The 27,407-nt window shown below is 38.6% G+C and overlaps 1 protein-coding gene across 5 annotated transcripts in view; it reads left to right on the forward strand.

Annotated features, from left to right (window-relative positions):
* The window catches only part of MYO3A (myosin IIIA), a 245,290-nt gene that overhangs the window by 46,963 nt on the left and 170,920 nt on the right, over positions 1 to 27,407 (forward strand). For 4 of the 5 annotated variants that reach the window (XR_007154139.1, XM_047867899.1, XM_047867900.1 and 1 more), the window contains exons 6-9: positions 15,141 to 15,217; positions 18,630 to 18,775; positions 21,362 to 21,427; positions 25,792 to 25,947. Coding sequence is in view for 4 of the 5 variants with exons in the window: in XM_047867899.1 (XP_047723855.1) it covers positions 15,141 to 15,217; positions 18,630 to 18,775; positions 21,362 to 21,427; positions 25,792 to 25,947 (445 nt within the window). In the remaining variant the exon portion in view is untranslated. Of the gene's footprint in view, positions 1 to 15,140; positions 15,218 to 18,629; positions 18,776 to 21,361; positions 21,428 to 25,786; positions 25,948 to 27,407 lie in introns of those variants that run through there. The other variant, XM_047867902.1, reaches the window with a different exon arrangement.

The following is a 27,407-nucleotide window of genomic DNA, read 5'->3' on the forward strand; positions in this document are numbered from 1 at the left end:
GATTCTGTGTGCTGGCACAGAGTAAGTACTTCATGAGGTACCTTCTCTTGCTGTTGCCTACGATCCAGGTCAGTTTCTTTCAGTTTCTTAAACGCGCCACGCTCTTGCTCAGTCGGGGCTCTTACACTTGTGACTGAGTACGTTGAAATATCTTAACATGTTTTTACTCTTTACCTGTCCAAGAACATTATCTTCACTCCAGTCTGCCTGAGGCATCTCTCTATCTGGGGGGAAAATTAAGCTTTGTTCCAGAGGAAATGCAAGAAAATGACTGGAGTAATATTCAGTTTTTAGCATTCAAAAAGAGGAATTTGTAGCAGGACCCAGGATATCTCTTGAGAAAGGTCTATGTAAATTGTTTTATTTTCTCTTTAGAGGGTTTCACACTAGAGAGAAAAGAAAGAAGAGGGAAACCCTTTCCAATTCTAGGGTGATGGTGGAAAGATGAAGCAGAGAAGGAGACCAGGAGAATGAGATGAGCTTTAAAAAAGTGAAGATGACAATGAGGGCAGATAAAAGCTCTCACCTGCACACTCCCCACCATTTGCATCCACGCTACGGAGAAGCCATTGCTGCAGACTGAGCTGAGCCATGTCCTTGTCGTTTACACATGGAGGTGTAAAGTGATTACAAAGGGGAAGTACTCAAATTGAGCTTCCCCAACTCTTCCCTTAGTTTCCAGAAACCCAAAAGTCACTGAGAATCTGTCTGGGGAGTGCCTAGAGGGGTTGCTTAGTCTGGGCAGTGAGGCACAGAGCAGATCACCTGAGCCAGGTCTGATTAGGAGTCACAGCCAGAGCTCAGAGTGTTCTCAGCTCCAGCCAAAGCCAACCTGAGCCTTCGTCTGCTCAGAGGAACCACAGGAAGCCCTGCCAGTATGAGGAGAGTGGACCATGAGCTCACCCGATGCCAGTGGGGGTGGCATGGGAGGCCAGTAGGGCACCTAGCAGCCAGGCAGACACACAGGCAAATGGCCCCAGAGGCCAGAGACCTACACACCAAAGACCCTCCCTCTTCTCCTTGCCACAAGGTCTTATAAGCCATCCCTCATCCTGTACACATGGTACCATCTTCAGGAGGGAGGAAGGAGGAGGAATGCCATCTGAGAGATGGAACAGGCACTTTTATCCAACGGAAACTGAGCTCTATCTAAAAGGACTTTATGGGTTTACTAATTCTGAGTAAGCTTTACTGCCCTCCCAGCCAGTAGATAGGGACACAGGGAGAGGCCATAATAGAAGCAAAAGGAATTGTATTTTAGTATAGGGTGATTACATTTTGTGACCAGTTGCGGACATGATGCTTTCCCTACATAGAAACCTCTCTTCACTCCTGCGCCTAGCTAACTTCTGTTTGCCTGGCTGAGTACCTCCCACCACCCATACTTTGTTTAGACAACCAATTGTCACCCTTGATTGTAATCATAATTTAATTTGACTACCTTTCCTACTAAGCTATAAGCTTCATGATGACATGGTGTCTCTTTGGTCTGGCACTTTGTCCCTAGAGTCAAGCATGGTACTGGCCCCTTGAACATGCTCAGTAAATACTGTCAAATGAATGATGAGAGGCGGGATTTTTCCATACAGTTGTGTGACCTTGAGAAAGTCAGTTACAATCTCCAAGGACATCAAAATGCTCATCTACAAGTATGAGAAATAACAGGCTCTACCTCATATGGTTGATTGCTGTGAAGAATAAACAGCATGATACAGGCAACCTACTTAGTATAATTATAGATACTTTATAATTTAAAAAATTTGAGTTATTACCATTATCATGAAATAGTATTCTTACTTAGCCCCTAGCTCAGTGTTATATACATAGTAGGTACTTGATAAATAGTAAATAAATACTTTAAAAAAAACAGTTGCTAAATACTGGAAATATGAGTTCCCAAAATAGCTTCTTTCTGTTTCCAAAAAAAGTAGCCCTTTGCTAGAGTAAATTTGGTGTTACTTTAAATATCAAGCTACTTAATTATACTAAAAGAAAGATTCAGTTTGCTGATGCTAGTTATAAATATAGCCTTTAAGAAAAACCTTTGGTTTTTTTGTTAAATGGATTTTTTTTTAATTTTTTTTTAATGTTTATTTTTGAGAGAGAGAGAGAGACAGAGCATAAGCAGGGGAGGGGCAGAGAGAGAGGGAACACATAATGCAAAGCAGGCTCCAGGCTCTGAGTTGTCAGCCCAGAGCCCAACGCGGGGCTCGAACCCATACACCACAAGATCATGACCGGAGCCAAAGTCGGACACTTAACTGACTGAGCCACCCAGGTGCCCCTTAAATGAGCCAAAGTCAGATGCTTAACTGACTGAGCCACCCAGGTGCCCCTTAAATGGATATGTTTCTACAAAAATTCCCTAGACACCTTGGAAAGTAAAAAGACAAGGGAGCTTGTAAACATTATTAATGAAATACATTAGCAGTCCCTGGTATATAATCAATCAATAAATAATATGATCTCCCAGGAGGTAAACTCCTTTAGGCAAATCAACTAATGTCTGAAAAAGCAGTTCTTATGTGGACTAGAAAATGCAGGAGAGACTAAATGTAAAGGGCAGTTCTCAGTTCTCATTTCAATGGATTTCTCTCTGGGGAGCTTCATTTCTAATAGGATAGTTAACATTTCAATACAAAAGTGCAGAATGTACTTCTTGTGATTTATTTAGACATTGTTCTTATGACAGAATATTTTATGGCTTTCAATCTCTTATTACCCACATGCCCAATTTTAGACCAAATCCCCAGTGAGTAATGTAGGTCAAAGAGAAGTTGTGATTTTTGTTCATAACCCACTTTTAGCATCAAGTGAGGCAGTTATACCTGAACTTAAAAGCTGTGAAGTTCCTCTTATTCCTTCCTTTATTCCCAAAAAATTCAGAATAAAAGCCATTAGGTGGGACTGAGCAAGCACAAGAGAGCAGGGTACAGCTCAGCATGAGGTTTGAGCCTGAGTGTGGTGAGAAAGACATCCATGCTGGGAGGGTGGTGGTAATGGGGTTCAGTTGGAGAGGAGTGTGAGTCCCTGGGTAGGACAAGGAGAACATCTGTCTAGGGAGATGATGATGACCCTACTTCAGGTTATCGGAGCCCAAGCTAGGTAAGAAAGACATCTGTGTAGGGGTCGAGATGGAGACAAGACATTGTTACATAAAAGGGGATTAATACCATCAGGAAGTATAATGTGTACAAGCGGAGCCAGGTTTCTTACTGTTAGAGAGAAGAATTACAAATATGGAAAGGAAGAAAACTAAACCCAGTAGTGTTAGATTGGAATTGGAGGTATCATTTTGAAAGCATGGTTTTCAATATATATAGACAAATATAAAAATAAATATAATGGAATGTGCATGTGGGACGTGTGTGTGTGTGTGTGTGTGTGTGTGTGTGTGTGCGCGCGCGAGTGTGTGTGTGTAGGTGTATACATGTTATTTAGGTATTTCTACTAAGAGGGCTTGCAAACGTTGATGTACCAAGAACAAGCCCATCAAGCTTTTGGTTTCTAAATACAGTTCTCAATTAAGAGGAAGCCAGGATTCTTAGAGAAAGACTGATTTTAATGGCTATACAAGATGAACATGGAACTTAATGTGCTCAAAAGGAAGCAAATGTTAAAAGAATAATGGTAACATGTCAAAAGAACACAGAAGCCAAATTGAAGGAATTCTCACTGAGCAAATCTGGGAAAATTTTAGCATCAAAATAATGATAATAATGACGGTAATGATGGTAACTCATTGAATAAAATAGAAATCAATTAATCCATACTTGCATACTTAGATATATAAATAAATGAATGGAAAGAAGCAAAAGCTTTTCTTGCAGAAGAATAGCAACTAATAAATATAGAAGGGATAGTGAAATTTTTTAAATGATCATTTGGAAATCGTCATAGTAATAATTAATTCATCCCAAAACTTCAATGGGTCCTAAACTAGTGTGTTAAGTTTTGATTAGAAATAGGATATTTACATAGTCCCAAAAGATTTCATAAAATACTTAATTACAAAAGAAAAAGAGACACTTTCAGGACAAAACATAAGCAGTTGATCAAAGTGAGTACAACTAGTAATGGAACAAGTGAAAATCACATACCATCTGGTAGGATCGCAGTCATAACCATCAGTATCACTTCCATGATGTTCCTGCCAAAACTATAATTGTGAGGGAAAATCCAAATTCAGGAACATTCTGCAAAGTAACTGGCCTGACATTAAAAAAGTGTCAAGGTCATAAAATTCAAGCAAAGATTAAAGAAGTCCAAATTGAAGGAGACTTAAGACATGACAGCTAAATGCAACCCATGGTCCTGGGCTGGATTCTTTTGTTGTGGGGATGGACATATTTGGGACAATTGATGAATCTTTAATAGGGAAAATAGATTAGATGGTAGAAATGTATCAGTGTTAACTTCCTGATCTTATTAGTTGTACAGTGGGTGTGTAGGGGAATGTCTTTGTAGCAATCACTAAACTGTTTGGGTGTGGAGGGGCATCATGTGGCCTACTTAATTCTTTAAATGGTTCAGGAGAAAAGTTTTTTTGAACTTCTCTTACCAACTTTTCTCTAATGTTGAAATTATAGCAAAAAACATTTTTAAACTATGGAGTAGAGCTGGAGATTTAGCATGGGAGTCTCGATGTTTATGTACGTGTGTGTGTGTGTGTGTGTACATATATATATATATATATGTAAAGATATATATGTAAAGATATATATATGTCTAAAGATATATATGTGTATGTATATAAACATGTGTGTTGGTAGTTGGATGTTATGAATCTTGAAAATTTGAGAGCTAGTGCTTTATAGAATGAAATACTATATGGGAAAAATAACTAGGGGGAAGAGCCATTTTTGAAAGTTGGCAGAGCTTTAGAATTTTCATACATATACTAAAAATTAATATTTCATTCAGATGGAATTTATTATTCAAAAAAATTTAATGTTTGTTTATTTTTGAGAGAGAGAGCAGGGAGAGGCAGAGAAAGGGGGGCAGAGGATCCAAAGTAGACTCTGCACTGAGAGCAGAGAGCCCAGTGTGGGGCTCCAACTAACAAGCTGTGAGATCATGACCTGAGCTGAAGTTGATGCTTAACCAACTGAGCCACCCAGGCACCCCAGATAGAATTTATTTGAAAGAAAAGACATTTGTAATTCTTTTATTATCTATATCAGAACCATGAATAAATGGACTGTTTCCAGCTGATCCTGTAGGCTCAAGTATTCCAAACTAAATACACTTAAAAAAAAAAAGTGTATTTATTTTGAGAGGGAGAGAGACAGCATGAGTTGGGGAGGGGCAGAGAGAGAGAGAGAGGGAGACAGAATCCCAAGCAGGCTCCACACTGTTAGCATAGAGCCCAGTGCAAGGCTCGAACTCATGAAACCATGAGATCATAAAACCAAAAGTCAGATGCTTAACTGACTGAGCCCTAATTAAAATTTCTTTAATGTTTGTTTAATTTTGGGGGGGGGGGAAGAGAGAGTGTGTGTGTACATGCAAGTGGAAGAGGGACAGAGAGAGGGGGACAGAGGATCCAAAGTGGGCTTCATGCCAACAGGAAAGAATCAATGTGGGGCTCAAACTCATGAACAGTGAGAGCATGACCTGAGCTGTGGTTGGACACTCAACCAACTGAACCATCCAAGCCCCTCAACGTTGAATTAAGCTATTCAACATCATAGATTACGTTTGAACTAAGCTTTTCAACATTATAGATTACGTTGTATGTTTCAGTCAAGGGTCTTTTAGTTGTAAGGACAAGAAAACCAAACTAGCTTCAAAAAAGAGTAAGATACAAAAGGCAATCTCATAGATAGGAAGAACAGGGGGGACTGAAACCAACAGAAGAATGGAAGGCAAGAACCACAATCAGTTGCTGCCTCTTGCTATGTCACTGGAGAAACCAAATCTGTCCTTTCTGTTCTCTGTGGTTGTCTACAGACCAGCCTCTGGAGTTTTCATGTTGCCCATCAAGGCTGTTTACTCAAATAGCAGCCTCAACCTTCTCAGCCTATATGACGTGTGGGTCCAATAGGAATAGATAACCTACCTGGACTTTTAGCACCCCAAGTCAAAAGGAATTTGGAGTGGGAGAAGAAGCTCAGTTGGACAAGCTGGGTCAGATACCTTTCTTTGATCCTGTTAGCCGTGACCAGGGAAAGAGTCTTAAGCAAGCCTGCCTGAACCTTCCCATTTTGCAAGTAACTGTGAATACAGAAAGATTTTCTTTTAAGAGCATTATGGAAAAGGAAGGACAAAGATATTTTCTAAATATACTAGACAATATGGTTTCTTATTGATGTGCACTGCCTTATATTCTGAGAGATGGTCAGAATTTTAATTTGTTGAAGTTAAATTACATGAAGCATAACCTAGAAATTCTATCATGAAGTCAAGAATGGATTTCAGAAAAGGGCACCTGGGTGGCTCAGTCAGTTAAGTGTCTGACTCTTGATTTTCGCTTAGGTCATCATCTTGTGGTTCATGAGTTCAAGACCCATGTGGGACTCTGTCTTCCTCTCCCTCTGTCCCTCCCCCACTTGCTCTCTATGTCTCTCTAAAAATAAAAATAAACTTAAAAAAAATAATGGATTTCAGATGTTTTGAAAGAGCTTTTATTTGGTAATAGAGAAAACTTTGTATCTAGAGATTTACCCAACACAAAAGCAAACTGATTACCTCAATGCAGCTGTAGAAATTTTAATAAAAGTACCAAGTCTGTCTTTCCATGGAATGATGAATTTAGGTCAATCAAAGAGGAATTCCTTATATTTTTTTTAAGAATCACCTCTTTTCTCTCTCAGTTTTTCTTATTATAGAGTATGTGACTTGGACTAAAATTACATGGCCTTAGTCTGCAGCTCTAATATTTAAATTCCTGAAAAGCTCCAAGCAAAAAGATTTTTATTGGGGAGGAGGGCAGGGGAAGGGAGGAGACAGGGTAATGGGAGAGGTGATTGGGGATAAAAGGGAATGAAAAAATAAGAGATCAGTGATGATAATGCACCATACATGAGGAATATTCTATATACAGTTGTCCCTTGAACAACACCGGTCCACTTATACATGGATTATTTTCAATACAGTACAGTACTGTGAATGTATTTTCTTTATGATTTTCTTAATAACATTTTCTTTTCTCTACCTTACTCTGTAGTATGAATACAGTATATAATATATATGATCCAGAAAATGTGTGGTAATCAACCGTTTATGTTATTGGTAAATTTTCCAGTCAAGAGCGGGCCATTAGTAAAGTTTTTGGAAAGTCAAAAGTATATGAATATTTTCAACTGTGAGGGTTGGGGGTTGGCACTCCTAGGCCCCATGTTCAAGGTCAACTGTATTCAACTCTCTATAAATGAGGTCCAGTATTATACATATACACACATGCAAGGTCAAACATAATTAAATTGCGCAGATCTAGGTACATGGTTTTATGTTCAAAGCCAAGGAGAGTGCAGTAAGCAGTGTGGTCTTGATGTCTTTAGAGAAAGCACTACATAATCTCCATTATAAGATATGAGCTGAGTATTAAAGGGAAAGATTTAGTGCCAGGTAGACTGGAGAGAGGACAGATTTCCAAAGGAAATCACATCAGTATGGATAGGAGTAGTGATTGCACAGAATCACTTACCTTGTGTCATCTTATAGACTCACTGAAAGCTAAAGCTGGAGGTAACCTTGAATGTCATTTGGTATATTAAGTACAAGAATGTCAGGAGATTTTTAATATTCCTATATGCAACACATAATGTGAATATGAATTTCCTGATGAGAAAGTATAAAGTTTTCACAAAACTAAATAATTTGTGACCCAAAAGTCATAATCATTGACTTATCCTAGTCTCCTGAATTAATAATGAGAAAACAAAAGCTTGGGCCCACTGTGAGATGGATCTGAACTGAACCTCATTGCTCACTTGACGTCTATTAAATCCCTATTCTGACTGGTGGAGCACAGTGATATTTGGGGTCTCCTGGAATAAGTGCCAGTTCAGAGGTGGCATCTAGCAATCCCAGAAAAGTCTGATTATTTCCTTTTCCCCAGTGCAAAATCACCCTAGTAAAAAGCCATTAGTCCCTTTGGGGAAGGCTCAGAGATTTTTAACAAAGTTTTGGTAGTGTACTGGGGTACTTTCTCAAGGGGCGACCTCCCCTTCATTCAAGGGATTCTGGGTCTACAAAACCAGCTCAAGGCTTGGGGTTGATTGAGAAGCCATGACTGTCTGTTTTTGATGATTCAAGTTACACTTACATTCACTTGACTTAGGACTATTTTGCTTATTCAGATTAATTTCATAGTCTTCCCATCTATTTCACTTTTGCTAACACTGATATCAACTAGGCAACACCGTAGGTCTCTGCAATGCAGAGTCTTCTGATTACTGCTTTGACTCTGCTGCCTGTTATGGTAACTGCCCACCTTACCCTTGGAGTTGAGGACTACCACTTGGCTCCTACCACTGTGTGATCCAATTCCTCTCAGTGTATTTAGCTTTCCTAATTCAGTGGCATCAATTCCCATTGTAACTTCTAGCCTACAGAGAAGAGTGATAATAGAGCTCTCAAGGATTCTGGGACTGCATCAAAAATGCATTTCTCACAGTTACATTGAAAGGCATGTCCTCTGGATGTTCCCATGTTGGGTGAGTAGGTCTTAAATGAAAAATCCTCTCCAACATTTCAATCTTCCTAAGTCTTTGAATCTCTTCCTCTAGAGTAAACCAGTGTAGTTCTGGCATTTCAAGTTCATTTACTAGGGCAACTTTTTCACCCGTGTCTGAGCCAACCAATCAACCAGACCGGGTAAAGCCCCTTCTTTCCCAAGCTGCGATTATTAAATGCAAAATCTCTGCATTGTGGGTATCTATCAACAAATTCAGCCTTATCCAAGTTTATGTTCCTTCCACCATTATCCCACACCCTTAATAATGGGATTCTAGGTTTGTTTTTCAGTAATCTAAGCTCTTCATCTACCAGAGAGAAGGGTTTCTTTTAGGGCAGACGTAGAAGCTTTCAGGTCATTTGTGTAGCACTTGAAGCTGGGAATTTGAATCCCTGAGCTCATTCTTTTTTTTTTCCCTTCATCTTGTCCAGCGATATTAACAGAAACCAGCCAATTTCATTCTCTTCATTAGTTTGACAAAATGTTCAAAGATATCACCCTGAACCATGCCTCTTACAAGTAAGTGTTTGATTAGAAGTATCCAATGCTGATATTTTGTGTACCTCTATTTGCCACATCATGCCATGGACTATCAGTGCTCTTTACTACTGGAAATAGAGCCATCAATGTCTTTAATCTAACTAGATTAGAAAGCCAATTCCAAAAACCCCAGAACCAAGTTAGAAAAATCATCTTTAAAATTCTGTTCCTTTAGAACCACTCTCAGTACCAAAATTTCTGTCAGAGTTCTCCAGAGAAACAGAATCAACAGGATATGATGGGTGGGGTGGGGGATGAAGAGGAGATTGACTTATTTTAAGGAAATGGTTCATATGACTCTGGAGGCTTGGTGATTCCAAAATCTAGGTGCTGGGGCTTAGTCAGCAGAGCATCAGGCTTCGACTCAGGTCATGATCTCATGGTTTGTGAGTTCGAGCCCCGCATCAGGCACTGTACTGACAGCTCAGAGCCTGGAGCCTGCTTCGGATTCTGTGTCCCTCTCTCACTGTGCCCCTCCCTCGCTCATGCTCTGTCTCTCTCTCTCTCTCTCAAGGATGAATAAAACATTAAAAAAAATTGTTTTAAATAAAAAATAAAAACACAGAATCTAATGTTAAGCTGGCAGGCTGAAGACCCAGGGAAAAGTTACAGTTTAAGTCCAAGGTAGTCTGCTGGCAGAAGTCCTTCTTACCCAGTGAATGTCAGTCTTGGTTCTATTAAGGCCCTTCACTTATTGAATAAGGCTTATCCACAATGTGGAGGATAATCTGCTTCACTCACAGGTAATTTCATCCAAAACACACTTTCACAGAAACATCCAGAATGATGTTTGACCAAATATGTGGATACCATGGCCAGATTAATCATTATACAATCTTAACTTCATCAATAGAATGAGGATATCAGATGGTGTAATAAATCTTATGGACCCTTCTTGTTGAAAAAAATCTGTATTTTTATAATTTCAATTCTCATTCCTGTAGTATTGTTTTTAACAAAGACAACAACAAAATCTCATGCTTTTCCCTTTGCTCTCTTTAGATGTCAAGGATTTTGCTGTCTGGTTATAGCAAATCAAGTTTCCTGAAGTTGTCTGGTGTTGAAACCACATTGGAAGCCACATATTTAATGCTTCTTCTGACTTCCTAAGACCCTAAGAGACCTCCTGACACAATTTTCTCCCTAGAAAGAGGACTTATGCAATAGGGGACAGAGTTGTTGTACAAACCATCAAGCAGCTCAGGAAAGCTTGTTGGAAGGGCCTAAAATAGCATGAGAATTTCAATATAATCAAAGCAAAGGGCTGAAGAATCATTAATGTATACCACCTTAATGTTCCTGTGGCTTTGACTTTCAGTGTATTATTGTCCTCTCTTCTAGTCTGTTTTCTTTTCAGCCCTGATCTCTCTCTGGCCTCCTGTTTCTTCCCGTATTCTCACTATCCCAACCTGTCTGGAATTTTCCACCTTTTAGCATCTTCTCCTTTGAGATGCTTACATAACCGTTTACTTTGGTGACTTATTCCATTATTCCCTCTCTGGACAAGATGATTTTCCTAATCGTCTTTACTTCCTAGGGCTCCCAAACTCATCATTTGGATTCCTGTTACCTTTTAAAGTAATTTATGGCAATCGCTTTTAATGGAATTTTGCATTTTTCTACCTTCCTAGCCACTTTTCTTGTGAGAATTTATACCAAGTGAAAATGCCATTTGTCCTCAGGAAACTTACTCCAGCCAAAGTTTACTAACCTGAAAATGAACACAGACTTTATGACCATTAAGTTGTCTGCTAGCTCCAAAGCTGTTTGGTTGTGTTGGTAAAATGAAGTTGAAGTTTAGCAATTGCATAAATGTTTAACACACACATGGAGTTTGGTAAATACCTTCTTTGGTCACTCCTTCATAGTTGAGTTGTGTCTTGTTTTTAATGTAAAAATCATCTAATATTATCAGATACAAAGCTTCCTACTCTACCTAGTTGCATTGTCCCTTTTTCACTTATTTGAGCGCTTTTATTTTTCCTTCTTCACATTCTGGACTAAATTTTTTTTTCTTTCCACACAGTTTACAGTTTTACATTTCCTTAGTTCCATATAGGAACCAGCTGTAAAACATTATTTCTGCAGGATCCTAAAAGCCACTAAATGATAGATAAGTAAGACCTCAAGAGCATTGTAATTCATTACCCCTGCACTCCATACTCTAACCAGTGGTCCTTGAAGGGGGTGTCAATACCAGGGTGTTTGTAAGACATCATTGTAGTACAGAAAAAAATATTCATATCTAATTATGAAATATTCATAGTACAGTTATTTAATCTCATACTTTAAAATTATCTTCATTTATGTGTTTCACAATGCATATATTAACATAGTAATGGGTCACCTGGGTGGCTAGTCAGTTAAGCGTCCGACTTTGGCTCAGGTCATGATCTTGTAGCTTGTGAGTTTGAGCCCCGTGTCTGGCTCTGTGTTGACAGCTCAGAGCCTGGAGCCTGCTTTGGATTCTGTGTCTCCCTCTCTCTCTGTTTATCCCCTGCTCATACTCTGTCTCTCTCTTTCTCTCTCTCTCTCTCTCAAAAATAAATAAAGATTAAAAAAAATTAAAAACAGAAGTAAATATATAGAGAATAGTCTATCTATAGCTATATCTGTATCAATTGTGCTTGTTCAAAACTTACTTATTCTTTGGGATGTGTGAGTAAAGAGTTTGGAAGCCAAATATTTGTCCTAGAAAATATTTATCTCATATTAATGTATACATGTAATATAAATTCACATTAATGTAAAACCTAATGACTTTTAGGCTTTATAGACTCATTATTGACTATTACCCTTGTTAATTTGCTCCTTTATTTGTAAAATCATTTCGGCCTTGTATCAGTTAGAATTCCTTGGTTGTAAGCAATAGAAACTAACTCTGACCAACTCAGGCAAAGATACTGACAACAACACTGATGGGCTTACAAAGTCAAGGGAGAAAGAAGCTGGGCCATCTGGACTCCTAAGAATAGAACTTCACCTGGACCTAGTTTTAGAGCCCTGCCATTGGTTGACTCTACTCTGGTTACCTCCTCCCTGAGTGTCCACTCTACTCAAGATTCACATTTCAAAAAAAAAAAAAAATATTCACACTTCCAAGTAAAAAGAGTCTGAATGGAACTGCTTTGGGTCACATATAACACCCTAAAAAACTTTTTTCCAGTATCCTTCCATGGAAAGTCCTTTCCAACCATCCAAGCTTATAAATTCAGACCGCAGGACATGACTTACTTGCTAAAAAATGCCAACTCTAGTAATATAATCTTTTCTTTATATTCATGAAGAGGAAAAAAGATCATGATTAGTCTAAAATGTCACTCACCTGCCCTGAGCAAAACTTTTGATGTTTTTACTTGGTTGTGGGTTTTTTTCCCTTTACATTTCAGTTAAATGACATTTGAATTTTTAAATGATCTTTATGAAGTTGAGACAAAAATGTTCACCAAAGATCAAGTATAATGTAAATTTAAATAAATAAATGAATAAGTATATACCCTTATAATAAATCTTAGTAAATTTAGAATCAATTTTAAATTGATTTTTTTTCTTTTTGAGAGAGAGTGTGTGAGCAAGTGGGGGAGACGGAGAAAGAGAATCTTAAGCAAGTCCCACACTCAGTGCCGAGCCTGATGTGGGGCTCAATCTCATGATTATGAGCCAAAATGAAGAGTTGAATGCTTAACCTCCTGAGCTACCCAAGCACCCTAAATTTATTTTTAAATCCATTTGCTTTTCCCACTTATATAAATAAATTACGATACTCTGATACTATCATAAAATCCAAGTTTAGTCACTTCTACCTTTAATTCATAGAAGAAGACAATCTAAAATGTTTAGATTTAAATTTAATTTTTCTGGGGCACCTGGGTGGCTCAGTCGGTTGAACATCCGACTTCGGCTCAGGTCATGATCTCACGGTTCATGGTCCGAGCCCCATGTCAGGCTCTGTGCTGACAGCTCAGAGCCTGGAACCTGTTTCAGATTCTGTGTCTCGCTCTCTCTCTGCCCCTCCCCCACTCATGCTCTGTCTGTCTCTCTCTGTCAAAAATAAATACACATTAAAAAAAATTTTTTTAATTAATTTTTCTGAAGGTTCAAATGCTTGGAGTAGGGGTAGAAGTAGAAGGAGTATTTTGGAGAAATGTGCTCTTAAATGTTGATTCTCTTTCTTCAGATAGTCTGTGAGAAAATATTTAAGGGAGAATCTTCAAGCACAGATTAGATAATCTCCTTTGAATTTGAAAAAATTATTTAGTGAGGATATTTTTTTCTGTCACATAATTAACTTTTTCACAGACAAAATTTTTTTGAATTTATTTTTTAATGTTTATTTATTTTTGAGATAGACGGAGCACAAGTAGGAGAGGGACAGAGTGGGATACATAGAATCGGAAGCAGGATCCAGACTCTGAGCTGTCAGCACGGAGCCCGATGTGGGGCTCGAACCCATGAACTATGAGATCATCACCTGAGCTGAAGTCGAACACTTAGCCAACTGAGCCACCCAGGCGCCCCTTCACAGACAAAATTGGAAGGGCATAGATGAAGATTCTGTGTGGGACAGGATTTATACAGTGGTGGAATAGGTTAGGTCATTGTGAGATGCAATTCATGTGGAACCGAAACATACTGCCTACCCTCTGCCCAAGTATATTCCACCAATATTTAAGTATATTTCCCCCACTGAAATACCCATGTGGCTGAATATGGCCTTTGAATTTCATGATAAAAGTCAGATGTCATCTTGGAAGAATCAAATATATCCAAATTTAAATCTTAATCAGTGCCTTTCTCCTAGTTGGCTTATAAATAGCCAGAGCCTAAAACAAATGTGACACCTAAGAGGTGCTTTTCAAAACAGGGAAATCAGGGAGTGGAGGCCCATGGTGTGGGTGTAACCCATCAATTTCAGAGCAGGTCAAGGGAAGAGCACTGGACAGCCTGCATGAGGAGCGGGAGTGTGAAATGCAAGAAGAGACTTTGCTCTTAATTTTCTTAGGGGTTAATTATGATTATTTCTAACAGGTGTAATTAGTGAGATGACATGACTGAAATACTTGGTTATACCTCTTCACTGTAGTCCTTCCATCTGTAATCTCTATAAAGGAAAACAACTAATTCTATTCATGGTGTTGGATTAAATAGATGCCGTTAATTTGAAACTAGACAGGTGTGATTTGTCCAAAGTTGATCGTGTGATGGAAAATAATTTGATTCACATTCACAAGTAACCTACTATGTGCATACAACCATAGAAAAATTCTCAAATGCACCACAATTTGGTAATGGACAGAGGGAGGAGGAGGGAGGGAGGGAAGCGTACGGTTCAGATACAAATTACATGCCACAATAAGTAATATAGACAGGTAGTTAAAAATGTAGAAGTTTAAAAAAATTGAGGTTAGTATGATCAGGAGCAGATTAAATATCAGCATGCAGGAATAAAACTTGAAATGGGGCTTTAAGAATAGGGAGGTTTGGATACGAGAAATACAAAATAAGGATCATTCTAGACTTTGGCTATGACGAAATCCTGACGTAGGATACTTCAAATTTTTTTTTTAACGTTTATTTATTTTTGAGACAGAGAGAGACAGAGCATGAACGGGGGAGGGTCAGAGAGAGGGAGTCACAGAATCCGAAACAGGCTCCAGGCTCTGAGCTGTCAGCACAGAGCCCGACGCGGGGCTCGAACTCACGGACCGCGAGATCATGACCTGAGCCGAAGTCGGATGTCCAACCGACTGAGCCACCCAGGCGCCCCCTGACGTAGTATACTTTAATGTGAAGTTCAAGTTCTGTGGCAGCTTTACGGGAACAGAATTTTAATATTAGTTTGTAAGCAAATTTATTACAACCGGAGTCTCTTTGCATGAGTAATTAATGCAGGAATGTAAGTCTTGTTTCTTCCTTCCAGGTGTGTCTGCACAACTCACCAGCACTTGGCACCGTAGGAATACATCTGTGGGAACACCATTTTGGATGGCTCCTGAGGTCAGATGGTTTTGAGAGAGACAAATGTAATATTGAATCCTTTCTGGCTTTCCTTTTCATGCATGCACTGTCGCCCCATGTTTAGGAATGTACTAGAAGGAAACGTCAGTTGTGTCATTTTTATGAGAGATTTTTGTATGAGAAGGAACATGGGAGGTGCTCAATACATGGGCGTGAATGAATGAATGAGTAAATGAAGGATTGAATGAATAAATCCAGTGAGGTCAAGAGAAACTGCTTGCGGCCTTAATTTTCTGTTAAATTTACTTTTAGTTGCTCAGCATATATCTATACTATTGATATTTAGATTTTGTTTTTAAACTAAGAAATATTATGAAAATCCCTAACCTTTGTTTAGTATCAGATTTTCGCTTATTAACCTGTGTAACGGGTTCCTATATTGAGTGAGTCTGCCTGGGAGGGCCATGCTCATCTTGGGTGACTCTTGGGAAGTGGTGAATAAACTGCCAAAATCGCTGAGGGAGAAAGTTTTCTAGAGTCCCGTCTTCTCTCCACAGCCCCTGTTAATGCCTTTAATCTTTTTAATTGTGTTTATCAGTAAAGAAGACTTATGTTTGAAAACTCTCAGCCTCTGGGGAGGGTTCTGCTATTTATCTACCATTTTCAAGGGAGTGAAGGGAGAAGAAGCAGTTCAAATACTACATTAATATTGCAAAATTTTAGAACTAAGTGTGTTTGAGGATTAAATCTTTGTGTGCTGTTTCTATTTTAATACTAATTCAATTATTACTTGCAAAAAAGTAAAATGTAAATGTAAAACATGGAGAAAGGATACATTATTTTAAGAATCTTTTAAAAACTCCAATGGATTAAAAAACTCTTTTTTCTTTTTAATTTTTTTTAATATTTATTTACTTTTGAGAGAGAGAGAGAGTGTGCGAGCGAGCACGGGGGAGGAGCAGAGAGAGAGGGAGACACAGAATCTGAAGCAGGCTCCAGGCTCCGAGCTGTCAGCACAGAGCCTGATGCGGGGCTCAAACCCACAGACTGGTGTATCATGACCTGAGCGGACGTTGGACACTTAACCGACTGAGCCACCCAAGTGCCCCGAATTAAAAAACTTTTAAGCAAGGTGTACATCTTGGAATAAAAATAGTGTAATCATATAAACAAAACCAAAATTGAATTAAGGGATTCTCAAGTGAGAGTTTCTTCAGTTTGTTCTGATGTATTACTAGTGTTTTAAAAGCTCATGACAAAATTTTAAAAATAAATTGATAAAATATAGGGATAATATTAAACAGTGTATCTTATTTGTGTTTATTAGTAATATAAATGCTATAATATGTAATAATTGTACTATTACTTATTAATATTAAATAATAGTGTAGCTTTATATTTTTCATATGTTATAGTAACAGACCATTGTTATATGTGTAAGTTTGCTTTTAGTGAAAAAGCAATTAAAAAAAAACTTCTTTAAAGTGTTTTTTTTGAGAGAGAGCATGAGTGGGGGAGGGACAGAGAGACAGGGAGACATGGAATATGAAGGAGGCTCCAGGCTCTGAGCTGTTGGCAAGAGCCTGATGCAGGGCCCTAACCTATGAACTGCAAGATCATGACCTGAGCCAAAGTCAGACGCCCAGGCACCCTAGTAAAGAAAGCAGTTTTGATTAGTGGATCTTGGAACAACTCTCACATATAAGTAAAAGAAAATATTTTGATCTATCTAAAATTCAATTATCAGAGTATTAAATGAGTTAATCATAAAATTGACACTCCTTAAATATGCAGTTCCTAGACTATCATTTTACTGGTAGGTCATTATTTATTATCAGTAAATGGGGTTTGAAAGTGCTTTCCTGCTTAACAAACCAATGGGTATTACATAAAAGGGAAAGATTCACTGCCGTCTTTTCAAGCTGTCGTATAAATACATATATAATCCATATTTTGTGCATATTATATGTCTTTCTGTAATAAGCATTTTCTAACTTGTGAATAAGTGTCAGTATTTCAATAAACGTCCATTTATTTAGAACTGTTGAAGAGTATATTTTGAATAACCAGCTATCTAGCTAATGAAGGCATCACATATATACCAGCTCTATGTCATTAATGACAAATCTCTTAGATTAGAAAATAGTAAGGTAAATAGTTTTCATATGTTCTCCATAATTAATGGCATAAATTTATTTTAGTGTTTTTACGGCCTCAGAGGCAAGATTGTTCAAGTCAATTATAAGTTGAAAAGTGAAACTCTTGATTTGACATTTAAAAAATTTTTTTTTATGTTTGTTTATTTTTGAGAGACAGAGACAGGGCATGAGCAGGGGAGGGCAGAAAGAGAGGGAGAATCTGAATCAGGCTTCGGGCCCCAAGCTTTCGGCACAGAGCCCAATGAACCCATGAATCATAAGGTCATGACCTGAGCCGAAGTCAGCCGCTTAACTGACTGAGGCACCCAGGCACCCCTTGATTTGATATTTTTAAATTAAAGTCTAGATCAAAGGTAGCAGTCGTTGTAAAACCATCCTTTCCAAACTGAAATCCGTGTATGTCAGGATGGAGGGCACAAGGGAAATAGTGACCATGATAGGTGAACGTATACTTTTTACAAGCCATGACACTTTGCAGAGAGAAAGGGGATGATATTTATAATGACTCTAGGAAAGCAAGCATAAAACCAAGAATGTCTTAGGCAAATTGGGGCATAAATTCACCCAAGCCTTTGGTGAGATATTCCAGGATCACATGTAGCCATAAAATAATGAAAAAAATATGGTGGGGCAAAATACATTTTTATATTAAGGAAGTTGAAGATACACAACAGAACGGAAAATTCATATGAATGTGTTTTTTATTTTTAACAGCTTTATTAATATAAAGTTCACATACACATACCATATAATTAGCTTATTTGACATGTACAATTTGATTACTTTTAGGTGTGTATTTATTTACAGAGTTGTGCAACCATCATCAGAATCTAGGTTTAGAGCATTTTCTTTCCCTCTAGAAGAAATCCTTTACTCAGTAACGGTCACTAGCAAGCTCTCCTCCCAAGCTCTCCTACACTAGGCAACCACTAATCTGCTTTTTGTCTGTGGATTTGCTTATTGTGAGCATTTCATGTAAATAGAGTCATACACTATGTGGCCTTCATGTCTGGCTTCTTTCTTTTAGTGTTTACCCATGTTGTAGCATGTATCAATAGTCCATTGCTTTTGATGGCTGAATAATATTCCATTGTATGCATATACCATATTTTGTTTATCCATCACCAGTTGATGGACATTTGGGTTGTTTCCCCTTTGGGGCTATTATGACTAATACTGTGAATATTTGTCACATGGATTTTTAATATAAATTGGGGACTTTTATGCTTACTTTTGCTACAATGCTTGCTAAAGTCATAAACTTCACTTTTCCCCCCCCTATTTTCTACTAGGTGATTGCATGTGAACAGCAATTGGATACCACTTATGATGCCAGGTGTGACACATGGTCCCTGGGGATCACAGCCATCGAGCTAGGGGATGGAGATCCTCCACTGGCCGACCTGCATCCTATGAGAGCACTCTTCAAAATACCAAGGTCAGAGGATGAACATGGGGTACAGTATCTGTAGCCTGTCTTTCTTCCCCAAGCCAGTGGTGCTCATCATGGAAATATTCAACATATTTCAGCAAGTTTGGAGCACAGTGGCCTGGAATATCATTCTGCCTATTCTGAGACACTGTATTTATTCAATGGTTTCATTTTCCTGGTCTAAGTAAGATCTTTCTCTTGACACTCAATGTGTTTTCCTTTTTGGAGGATTTGATCTCAGAAAACAGCAGTTCCTTTCACTCTTGATCCACTCCCAAATTTGTCAGGAAGGCCCTGGGCCATAGTCAGTGCAACAGTGATTCGCTTTGCTTTACTCTATCAATCCAGTAATTTTTTACTACTTGCTAAGACGTCTCTTTGGAAGTTTAAAATGATGTTACTCATAAAATTATAAACAGATTTGACTGATAAAATAGTAATGATTTTGAACTTGTTAATATTTTGAACATATTAACATAGAACAGTAACTTTAGAATAATCTCTTTGGAGCCACGAAAGCACTTTCCTATCTACGTAGACCCCTCCCCTTCAGTTTGTATATTGACAAATTTTTCCCTTTTTATCGTATTACTAATTAAACACTATTTTATACATGTTTTGGTTAGTTCCTAGATATTTCCAAAACCTGATTTGAAAAGACTGCCTGTTTTTAATACAAATATGTTACCTTTTGAGGGCTATCTTAAAGACTGTGCCTGGTACCATAATTCTAATGGAGTGCACACCCAGGGCCTGTGATGAAAGGGGTCTAGGGCAGGGTAGTAGGGTAGTATGTTATATAGCTTGTTACCGCTCTCCATTAAACAAATGTTGTCACCCTAGTGCCTATAGCATGTAGAATCATATATGCAAAGCCCTGGGGCGCAGTTCTCCAGACCTAAAGAAATAATGCCAATATGTCGTATTCATGTCTAAATGGGTCCATTTGGGACATTTGGCATGTATTTAAATTAGTAGAAGACCAAAGAATTCGAGTGTGTTTTTAATTTTATCTTTGACCTTCCTGTCTGATATACATGTTCTGAATTATAATGCCTTATCATCCTTTACGTAACAATGTGAATGTAAATCTCAGGTCTAACTTACTTGTAAAATATACTGCTTATTCGTTAAGAGGGGAAACAAGATTACAAAAAAGAACAGAAAACCGGCTTTCTGCCAAGTCTAAGCCATTTCATTAAATTTGAGGAAAACAGAAAAAAAAAATCTATGTTTCCTAACTCCTACTGTCATTCAGTGTGTAAGAAGCACTGTACTTCCTGAGCCATTTTAATTATGGTTTAAACTACCAAGGTTGTTAGCCGGATGTTATTACTCTTGGTAGTGACACCAGATGGAGGAGGAATGACACCACCATTCGTGTTTATTGCACCTGTGAGCAAGGTGCTTCTGGAAACTACATTCTCTTACTTATTTCTCCTTACTTCTGCCGCCATGTCAGAGTATATCTCTGACATGAAGTTCTTAGAACACTAACTGTAGAAATAATTGGGGGGGGGAAAGGGATCTGAAAAGCTACCTTGTTCTGAGTGTTCTCAAATCATCGAAACTTTGTTATACTCAAAGCAAGCCAATAAATCTCTTAGAAAGGAAATTTTCAGGAGGACGAGAAGCAAAGCAAGACCATTGGAGAAAAGAATTACTGCTTTTAATGTGCAAATCAGCAGTCTTCAAATGGCCCTAAGAATTGTACAATGAGCCCTAGGCGTGATCTAGGGTAGATGAGTGGCTGCACTTTTCTTTAATGAGCCTGTACAAACTGTACACTAATTTCATTATAAGCTATTTAAGGAGTAATGCAGAACTGAAGACAAAGTGTTTCCATTCTACTAATGAAAACAAAGAGCTGTTAGAATTAGCGTAAGGCAGTACTTCAGCAAATTCGGCCATCATGGTTGATCAATGCTGCTTGATTACAGAGTTAGATCAGCCTCATTTCCAAGTGATGTGCCTTTGTATTCCTGAACATGCCAAAAACAAAAAGATTTGTTTGGCCTAAAAATAAGAGAAACTAATAAAATCTTTTAAGTGGCATTCAGAGCTTTATAGCTAATCATATTTTCCAGTTCCTTACTTTCGTAACTTTGTTTCCAGAAGCAACAGAACAGCTCCTAAAGGCATTCTATTAATGCCCCTCTCTGCCACAGTCTCCCTCGTATTCTGAACAGCACACCTTTGAGGTTACCTCTCTGTACCCTGGATATTCCTCAGAGGCTTCTGCAGGACTCAGAGTTAAAAAAAAAATCTCTAGTATTCATTGTTTCTATTCTGCCAAGTTATTGATGTTTCCCCATAGGGCTCTCAGGTAAAAGCAGAAAGACTCCTTAAAAGAAAAAAATTTATCAGTTAGAAAAATTGGGTCATCTATTAAGTGCATTCAGAGAAACAAGCTGTCATTTTATATAAAGAATGATTAATAACTAATTATCTGTCTTTGAATTGGAAAATTGTGGCCCTGCTTGATGACGCCTGGCAGAACCTCTGACTGCAGTAACGCATTAGTCTGTCCAGCTCTGATTGTGCACTGACTGACCAACGTGCACAATCCAACCTTGATTCTTATTTTTCTAGGAATCCACCCCCCCATCTAAGGCAGCCTGAGATATGGTCAGCAGAATTCAATGACTTCATTAGCAAGTGAGTAACAACAGAGTCTTTCTTTAAAAATTGTTTTCAACACTTATTTTTTTTCTGAGAAAGAGAGATAGAGTGTGAGTGGGGGAGGAGCAGAGAGAGAGGGAGACACAGGATCAAACCAGGCTCCAGGCTGAGCTGTCAGCGCTGTGCCCAATGTGGGGGCTCGAACTCAATGGACTGTATGATCATGACCTGAGTGGAAGTTGGATGCTTAACCCACTGAGCCACCCAGGTGCCCCAACAATAGAGTCTTAAAAAAAAAATGAGAGAGAGAAAGATACCATCTTGCTAGAACTTTGAAATGTGCCTTTTACAACCATTCCTCCATGCTTCTGAATCTCCTTCTTATGTCTTATCTATTGAATAGCCCCAGTAGTTTCTATTATTTTCTTCAAAACCAAAAACGTTTCTTCTGAATGTTCAGTGAATTCATTATTGTTCTAATAATGATCTTAGGGTCACGTTTCTTTGCTTAACCATAGCTATGCTCCTGAAGTTGCATTGTCCGTTTACACATCCTTCTGTCCACCTGCCTTTTGCAAGCTGTGCCCTTAGCATCTTCCACACACTCAACCCAACCATCATCTATTCAATCGGCTTTTTTTTTTTTAAATTTTTTTTTTCGACATTTATTTATTTTTGGGACAGAGAGAGACAGAGCATGAACGGGGGAGGGGCAGAGAGAGAGGGAGACACAGAATCGGAAACAGGCTCCAGGCTCTGAGCCAACAGCCCAGAGCCCGACGCGGGGCTCGAACTCACGGACCGCGAGATCGTGACCTGGCTGAAGTCGGACGCTTAACCGACTGCGCCACCCAGGCGCCCCTTCAATCAGCTTTTTAACCTTTCATTTATCTGCACCTCTCATTCTTGTCACCATCAGGGAATTTTCATTGCAATCAATGAATCAGATAATTGTACAGGTAAAATGCTTATGTATTTGAAATTTAGCGAACATTATTTATTTGGAAATTCAGTTAACAGTTTTTTAAATGTTTGTTTATCTTTGACACAGAGAGAGACAGAGTGTGAGTGGGGGAGGGGCAGAGAGAGAGGGAGACGCAGAATGTGAGGCAAGCTCCAGGCTCTGAACAGTCAGCACAGAGCCCGATGCGGGACTCGAACTCATGAACTGCGAGATCATGACCTGAGCCGAAGCTGGACGCTTAACTGACTGAGCCACCCAGTGCCCCTCAGTGAACATCTTTAATTTGACAAATATTTAGCACAAGTGCAGCACCTTTGGACAGTTGACCTGAAGATATGAGTCAATGATTTCTAAATATCTGCCCCACAAACCTGTTTTCACAGTCTTACTATGTTTTCACCATAAATTAATAAAAATAGTAGTAGTAGTAGTAGTAACAGTAGTAATAATAAGGTAAGGGATGACGCAGTTTGTAATTGGAAGAGAGAAGACATTAAGAGTAGGTGTGTTACATCATCAACAATAATAGCCAAACTGTGGAGGGAGCCCAAGTGTCCAGCGACTGATGAATGGATAAAGAAAATGTGGTGTGTGTGTGTGTGTGTGTGTGTGTGTGTGCGCATATATATACACATACAACAAATATTACTCAGCCATTAAAATGAAATCTTGCCATTTGCAACAACATGGATGAAGCTAGAGTGTATTATGCTACGAAAAATAAGTCAGTCAGAGAAAGACAAATCTTACATAATTCACTCATATATGGAATCAAAGAAACAAAACAGATGAACATATGCCGGGGGAGAAAAAAAGAAAGAGGCAAACAAACCATGAAGACTCTTAAAGATAGAGAACAAACAGGGTTGACAGAGGGAGGTGGGCAGGGCACAGGCTAGATGGGTGATGGGTATTAAAGAGGGCACTTATGATGAGCCCTGGGTGTTGTATGTAAGTGATGAATCACTGAACTCTACTCCTGAAACCCATATTGCACTGTATGTTAACTAACTAGAATTTAAATAAAAAATTGAAAAGAAAAAATTAGGTGTGTCAGACAACACTCAGAAAATGTGGAAACAGCAAAGAAAGTAGAGGAACCAGTCATACTCACACATTCTACAATCATTGGTTTTTCTACCAAGAATATCTGCTCGTTCCTGTAAAGACAAGAGGCTTAGATTTAAGGATTGTGGAAAATCCAAGGATTGATAGTCCATTTTGTTCCCCAAATTTCACATAAGCCCTTATTATTGAGTATGCACCATACACTACAGAATATTTAATAAACACATCTCTTGGGAGAATCGTTGGTAACATTGAAGGGTTCCCCATGTCTGCATTCCTTTTGCATAGCTCCTTGAATGAACTTGTTGATTTTGACATGTTTCACACAATTTAACCTCTGAGTAACATTTCCTGATTTCCTCTAGGCAGCTAGTTAGTATTCTGTCCTGTGTACTATCACTGTATTTTTTTTCTTCTTCCCCTAGGAACATTGCCACTTTTATTTAACTGCCTCTTTAGATGCCTCTCTTCCCAGCTAGACAGTAACTGCAGGGCACTGAATATGCCGTATTTGTCGTTGTAATGCCAGTGTCCAGCAGAGTGCCTGGTACACATCAGCTATTTGAACATTTTTTAAATATTAAAAAAAATTTTTTTAGAGAGAGAGTGTATAAGCTGGGAAGAGGCACAGAGGGGGAGATTCTTAAGCAGGCTCCACACGGGGAGGAGACCAAAACGGGGCTCAATCCCACGACCCTGGAATCATGACCTGAGCTGAAATCAGAAGTTGGACACTTGGCTGACTGAATCACCCAGGCGCCCCTCACATCAGCTATTTGATACAGTTTTACTTGAATAAAATAATTTCATATGTGATTCTACTCAATACATTGAACAAGTGCTACAGATGTCAGAAATTGATGCATTCTGTTAATGAAACAGAAATGAAAATAAATGAAAACTAAGAGCACTTGTTCTTAATTTCAGACATCATCATCCTTATTCCTTAGCGTATTTTAACATCCTTGGGAAATATGTTATTGCTTAAGCCCAGGAAAATAAATTGCTAAATTATCATACCAGGAGGAGTAACAGTACAGATTAGAAACACCACTGCCCAAGTCAAGGCATGGGTGTCTTCTTCTTCTTCTTTCTTTTCCTATATCCCAAGTGTCAGCCCAACTCTGACCAGTTGTCTTGCTCCTCTGAATCTCATGGTTGGAAGGGTACTGGAAATGTATACAGCCCAAACCACACACAGAGCATAAATCCTTCTTGAACATGTGCACTGAGTGGCCATCCATCAGTATGTAACCATGTCCAATAAAGGTAATCATACTTCCCAGTGCAGCCCATTCTGTCTGAGAAGCATTCCTGTTGGAAAGTTCTTCCTTATACTGACCTGAAATCTGTTTTTCTTTTAATTTTTTTAAATGTTTTATTTATTTTTGAGAGAAAGAGAGCGCGAGCATACATGTGCGAGTGGGGGTGGGGCAGAGAGAGAAGAGGACAGAGGATCTGAACGAGGCTCTGTGCTCACAGCAGAGAGCCTCATGCAGGATTTGAACTCACAAACGTAAGCTCATGACCTGAGCCAAAGTCAGACGCTTAACCAACTGAACCACCCAGGTGCCCCTGTTTTTCCCTTAATTCCATGAATCGATCCCAGGTTCTGTGTCACTTTTGACCACTGAAAACTGGTCTAATCCCACTTTCAAATATTTGAAGACACCTGTCATGGCTGATTAGATGTCCCCTTTGTTCAAATGTCCCTTTCGTGATGCTATTTCAGGTGTTCTCACTACCTTTATCCTTTCTCATGCTATGATCCCGTTGAACCTACCAAGAGGTGCAGTGTGACTTAGTAAATCTGCTTCATATACAGCTCTCCAAAAACATCTACTGGTGTGGAATTTAAACATCTTCAACACGTTAGCCTTCTCAAATAGGTTAGCAGCTTGATTACATAGAAAGAAATAGATCAATTGAGAAGCCTTTAAAAGCATTGTGGGAGGGAAAAGGAAAAGTTTGTTTTAATTTTAGATAACCATTCAAACTGTAATGACTTCAGTGCTTCCTTCTTTAGCTCCTGGCTTGTAAAGGAGACTTTGCAGCAGAGACCACATTTAATGACCTCTATGCCAGCGTGCTTGCTGGAGCACTAGGGAGGAGTGTTTAGTCGGAAGTTGGTATCACTGTAGTCTCATCACTCACGGATGTGTGCACTTTTGTAAACATGCATTCTTCATATTGCAGTTTGACTCTTTTTTTTTTGAGGTCTGCTTTGCAGGATGAACATTTGAGAGGAGCCTCATCCTCTTGTGTTATGATAGTCCTTAGCAAGATGAATAATAATGCCAAAACTCGAACTTATCTAATAATTGCATGTTTTTCTTTTGTTTTTGTTTTTGTTTTTTTGCTAGTGCAGGTGCTTGACTAAAGATTATGAAAAGCGTCCAACAGTATCAGATCTTTTACAGCATAAATTCATTACTCAAATTGAGGGCCAAGATGTGATGTTGCAGAAGCAGCTGATGGAATTCATTGGTATTCATCAAGGCATGGGAGGCACAGAAAAAGCCAGGTAATCAAGTAATATCTTCATTCCAAACATCTTCTAAAGACTCTGAACAATTTTATAATGCAATAGGTGTTAAGGTGAGAAAAGAACTCATTTAAATTCGTTCCTTGTGGTTGGGAGATAAGGGGGTACTTACATGAAAAGTGAATTCACATGTTGAGTTGCATCACAGTATTGGTAATTGCTGGCAGCATTTTCCAAACAACTTTATCAGAATAAAGAATATAAACTTCAGTAGGTGATTAGTATTGGCATGTCTCTTCTTGTGTTTTCTGCTCTTCTGTAAAGTAAGGTATCTTAGATTTGAGATTAAAAAGGAACATAAGCCTTCCAAGACATTCTGATAGTATTATTTCTTGGATCATTTTTTTTCAGGCTGAACTATACTCAAAAACCATTAATATTTTCCTACTTCCTATTTGGGTTTCTAATAAGATACTATGTATAGTTTTTATAATATCAAATGTGTTTTTTACTTATTATAGATCGTATTATTTCAGGGATATAGATATAGATAGATATAAAAGATACAGGGAAGTATATAACAAAATCAATCAGTAAAACATTTTAATCTGTAACCTTTTAGTATCTTATGATGGATATACATTTAAAGAAATTGGAATAGTATTTATATGTGTTCTGTAGTCTGCTTTTTTTTTCTTTGTAAGCCCCATCGCCTATTTTGCCCATTCCCCACCTCCCTCCCCCCCACCCCCCACCGCCGCATACTCTCTTCCCTCTGGCAACCACCAGTTTGTTCTCTGTATTTATGATTCTGTTTTTGTTTGTTTCTTTCTTTGTTTTATTTTTTAGATTACACATAATAGGTGAAATGATATGGATTTGTCTCTGTTGGAGGGTTTTTTTTGTGGAATTTATTTTGAGAGATATGGAGAGAGCGTGTGTGTGCACTCAGGTGAGGGAGAGGCAAAGAGAGAGGGAGAGAGAATCCAAGGCAGGCTCCACACTATCAGTGCAGAGCCCCACGTGGAGCTCAATCTCGTGAGCTGTGAGATCACAACCTGAGCTGAAATCAAGAGTTGGACGCCTAACCAACTGAGCCACCCAGGCATCCCTGGACTTGTTTTAGTTAGCATCATACCTCTAGGCTTATCCATGTTGTTGCAAATGGCAAGCTCTCATTCTTTTTTATAGCTGAGTAATATTCCATGTGTATGGGGAGATATATATATATATTGGGTTGCTTCCATATCTTACCTTACCTATTACAAATAATGCTGCAATGAACACAGGGGTGCATACATCTTTTCAAATTAGTGTTTTCATTTTCTTTGGGTAAATACCTAGTAGTGGAATTACTGGATTGTATAGTATAGCCATTTTAAATTTTTTGAGGAATCTCCATACTGTATTCCATGGTGGCTGCACCAATTTACATTCCCGCCAACAGTGCACGAGCATTCCCTTTTTTCGACATCCTCACCAATACTTAATTATATATC

The sequence above is a fragment of the Prionailurus viverrinus genome, chromosome B4 (genome assembly GCF_022837055.1).
Source record: "Prionailurus viverrinus isolate Anna chromosome B4, UM_Priviv_1.0, whole genome shotgun sequence".
NCBI classification, from domain to species: domain Eukaryota; kingdom Metazoa; phylum Chordata; class Mammalia; order Carnivora; family Felidae; genus Prionailurus; species Prionailurus viverrinus.